Source organism: Nicrophorus vespilloides, unplaced genomic scaffold (assembly GCF_001412225.1).
Source record: "Nicrophorus vespilloides isolate i.1.1-1 unplaced genomic scaffold, Nicve_v1.0, whole genome shotgun sequence".
In the NCBI taxonomy this organism is placed as follows: Eukaryota; Metazoa; Arthropoda; class Insecta; order Coleoptera; family Silphidae; genus Nicrophorus; species Nicrophorus vespilloides.
Genome location: NW_017099763.1, coordinates 847 through 4,359, shown reverse-complemented (window position 1 = coordinate 4,359; position 3,513 = coordinate 847). Strand labels below are relative to the sequence as shown.

Sequence of the window (3,513 nt, the reverse complement as noted above, 5' to 3'; positions counted from 1 at the left end):
TTCTATCTATTATAGTTTTCGAGTAAATCAATGAAATGTGAAAATACTACTTTTTTTAATTTTTTTCAAATTTGAACGCACATTATAGCCATAAGGATTAAACCACAGAAATATATCAATACTTGCTAAATTCCTCAAACATTCAGCTTTCATATGCATATTTTGGATTAATTCTATCTATTATAATCACTAAAATGTGAAAAAATGCTTTTTTTACAATTGTTTTTCATGATTTAAATTTGAAGAAGTTTACCGTAATGTTATATATAAATATTAATGATCAATTATAAAAAATAAATAAATAATTATAATCTATTTGATATAACATAAAAGTTAATGGAGTTGTTGGTTGTGCGGTTATTATCACGTAAGCTGCGCGTTTCCGTAAATCCCCAATTAAAGCTGTCATTGAAAATGTCATTATCCTCTAAATTTATTTGAAGAAAAAAAAAAAGAACGTAAAATTAATGAGCAACATAACAAAAAAAAAAACAACAAAAAGATAATATCTACGGGAAGCGGAAACAACCTTGCAAATGTTTCAGATCACGGACAAAAGAACATTAATAAACAATAATAAAAATGACAGAGAGTGGGTCGGTGCAGCGTTGCTATTTTGTTCACTCATCTCTACGAAATGAGCGTGACCTTGAATGAACTCTAATTTCAATTTTTTGAATGGGAAATTGATTGAAACTCGTTACCGCAATCGTCGGTATAATTCCGTGCACTCTGCATCTCTGGACCAGTTGCCCGCCGCATCCGCACTTCGGCCCGCAACCTTTACACTTCGTGCACATCGGGAACAACCCTCAACAACAGCGAATTTTGACACTGACAGTAACAGTAACAAATGATTTGACAACAAACAAAAAGGGAAACAATTGCAACAACCGAAGATGTCATGACTACTACTACAACTATTGGTAATTTATTTCGACGATTACCTCATTGGAGATCTCGTATTCATCGTCGAGTGGTTGCTGCAGATCGCAGAAGCGGATTTCCTGTTTTTGCCTCATCCTCGATGGTCAAACAAACACTTGTGTACGTTACAAGACTCACAGTTGCAGCAGCACTAAATCCAGTAAGCCAGATTTGGACCGTATTTATTGGTCCCCACCACACACACACTCGCCTAAAGCCGCGACAACTCCAATCAGTTCAATTTATCTCAGACGACGACAAAATTATCCTTATTTATCTGTCCTCTCTCTGGAGAGAGCGTGCATCTCGAGCGCGCGCCACCACGTTTCCATCCATCAATTGCCATCAATTTACGCATTACCATAATCGATTGCGTAACTCATCAAATGAAGACTAACAAAAAATCTTTTTTTTTTTTTCAATTAGCATTTAGTTGCTACAAATTTTGCATTTGTTAACTGTTTCCATGACTACCATAGTTTGAAATGTGATAAACATTCGATTTCCATGACTACCATAGAATGTCGTACGATAAATAACCAACGAGTACTTGTACAAGACTTGCAAGCTCAAGGTGAACATTGTAAATAACATTATTATCGCTTGAGCTATTAATGTCTGGGTGAAAGTAAAATCGTTTTTTAACGACCACCTATAAATTGTTATTTTCAAATGATTACTATAGCAACATCATTAATGAAATATGTTAACCTCTTAATTTAATGCGTATGTTTCTTAATTGAATCAACAAATTTTATACGAAAAAAAAAACAACGGTTTATCTACTTGATAAAGCTACTGTACAGACGGAGAACGCTTTAGTTCGTTCGCGCCTTGCACCCATCAAATCATCCATCAACGAACTACTACATTATCTAATCTCGGGGAAAAGTTGCGCCCGCTGTAACACGAAATGTTGTGCAATCGGAAAGGGAACCGTTTTGATAGTCTTTATCGTCGTTTCCTCAATTACTCTAAATTATATTTTCAACGATCGCACTGAATCCAATCGAAGAATAAACATTTTAATATACTTAAGTCAGTAAAACAATTCGACTTAGTCATTCGTACTTGTAATCAAGTTGGCGGAAAAAATGAAAGTTTCATTGAGTCTTTTGACGTTTTCAAATTTGACATTGACGGCTGTTACACACACACATATTGTTTTATTCTTCTTAAGTCTTAACCATGGAAACGTATTTTTTTTTTGATTAAAATTTGTTTTCTAGTAAAATGTGATATGCATTTGTTTAATGTTTTCTGTTATTTGATTCGCGTTTACGATTGAAAGACGTAAATTAAATGTTGTTTACTGCGATGATACAGATTTTTCGTTGTGAAAACGTAGAAAACACATGACGTAACATGGTTAAGTCAAAAATTGTCATTTAGAAATGAGGTGATGTTAGTTGATCAAAGTAGTCGACTTACCTGTGGGTCCATGATTCTGATGTTTCTTTTTTGTTTTGTTTACTGCGCGTCTGAGATGTGTGTGTGTGTGTGGCACTCTGGATCCGTCGAAATCGCGTCTAAATCTGTATCTCCTCGTTTAGTATCTACTTCTTCTCTTTTTTCTTATGTTTTGGATGAATCGCCAATTAGAACGTCACCTCGACGATTAAAAACTGGAGCGATCCCAACTCGTTCGAACGTCGAATCGACTTTAGACGAGATCATCCTTCGATCTTATATTTTACCCACCTTAGATTAGTCGGGCTCCGATAATGTCCCCATTGTTTCACCATAATAAAGCCGACATAAAAAAAAAACCATACGCCTGATAAAATTCGCGCAGAAAACAAATAGAAGTTTTGATAACGGTCCAAAACAATCGACTATTATTATTATTCACACACCTAATTATATATTTACACTCTTGACATTTTTATTTTTGCATTCACGCGAATTCCAGATTAATCACATTCCAGAGCAATTTATGCATTTGTGGTAACACCAATTATTCAGTTTTCTTGATATATGTGATTTATGATTAAAAGTTTCCATAGTTACAATAATCAAACTACCAATTGTTTTCTAAGTTACTTCGATTGTTTCTAATCGCCATTGTTTTTTTTTTTTTAATGCACGCAAATAATTTGAATTTTTAAATAGTTACAACAAATGAACGCAAGATGTCACTTTCGAACTACAAGCTTGATCAGTAGCGCTAATAGATGGCAAAAATATACAATTTAGTTAAAAGTGGTTAAAAGCTTATATATAAGTAGAACGAAATAATACATGATCTCTATGTATTTTGGCAAATAGCGTAAGAGAATATTATTTGAATTAAATTGAAAAATAATTTGAATGTAGTTGTTAGTAATCAAATACTTGTAAATTACACGTTTTTACAGTTTTTCTCGACAACCCCTTAAGATAATTACATCATCGACCACCAGTATGAAAACTGAATAACTCACCTTTCAAACAAGCCTACATACATCTTAGTTCTATCATCCAGTTGCCTGCTATTAGCTGCAGAACGTTTTTTTAGTAGTTTTTATTATTTTTTCTGGACAACCCCTTAAGATAATTACATCATCGACCACTCGTATGAAAGCTGAATATCTTACCTTTCCAATG

At 33.7% G+C, this 3,513-nt stretch overlaps 1 protein-coding gene across 3 annotated transcripts in view; it reads right to left on the bottom strand.

Annotated features, from left to right (window-relative positions):
- Nucleotides 1-2,579, bottom strand: part of LOC108565519 (hexokinase type 2) — a 12,721-nt gene extending 10,142 nt beyond the window's left edge. For 2 of the 3 annotated variants that reach the window (XM_017925028.1, XM_017925026.1), the window contains exon 1: nt 948-1,105. In XM_017925028.1, the coding sequence (XP_017780517.1) occupies nt 948-1,022 (75 nt within the window). In that variant the 5' untranslated portion in view covers nt 1,023-1,105. Of the gene's footprint in view, nt 1-947; nt 1,106-2,358 lie in introns of those variants that run through there. The other variant, XM_017925030.1, reaches the window with a different exon arrangement.
- Between the last annotated feature and the right edge of the window lie 934 nt (nt 2,580-3,513).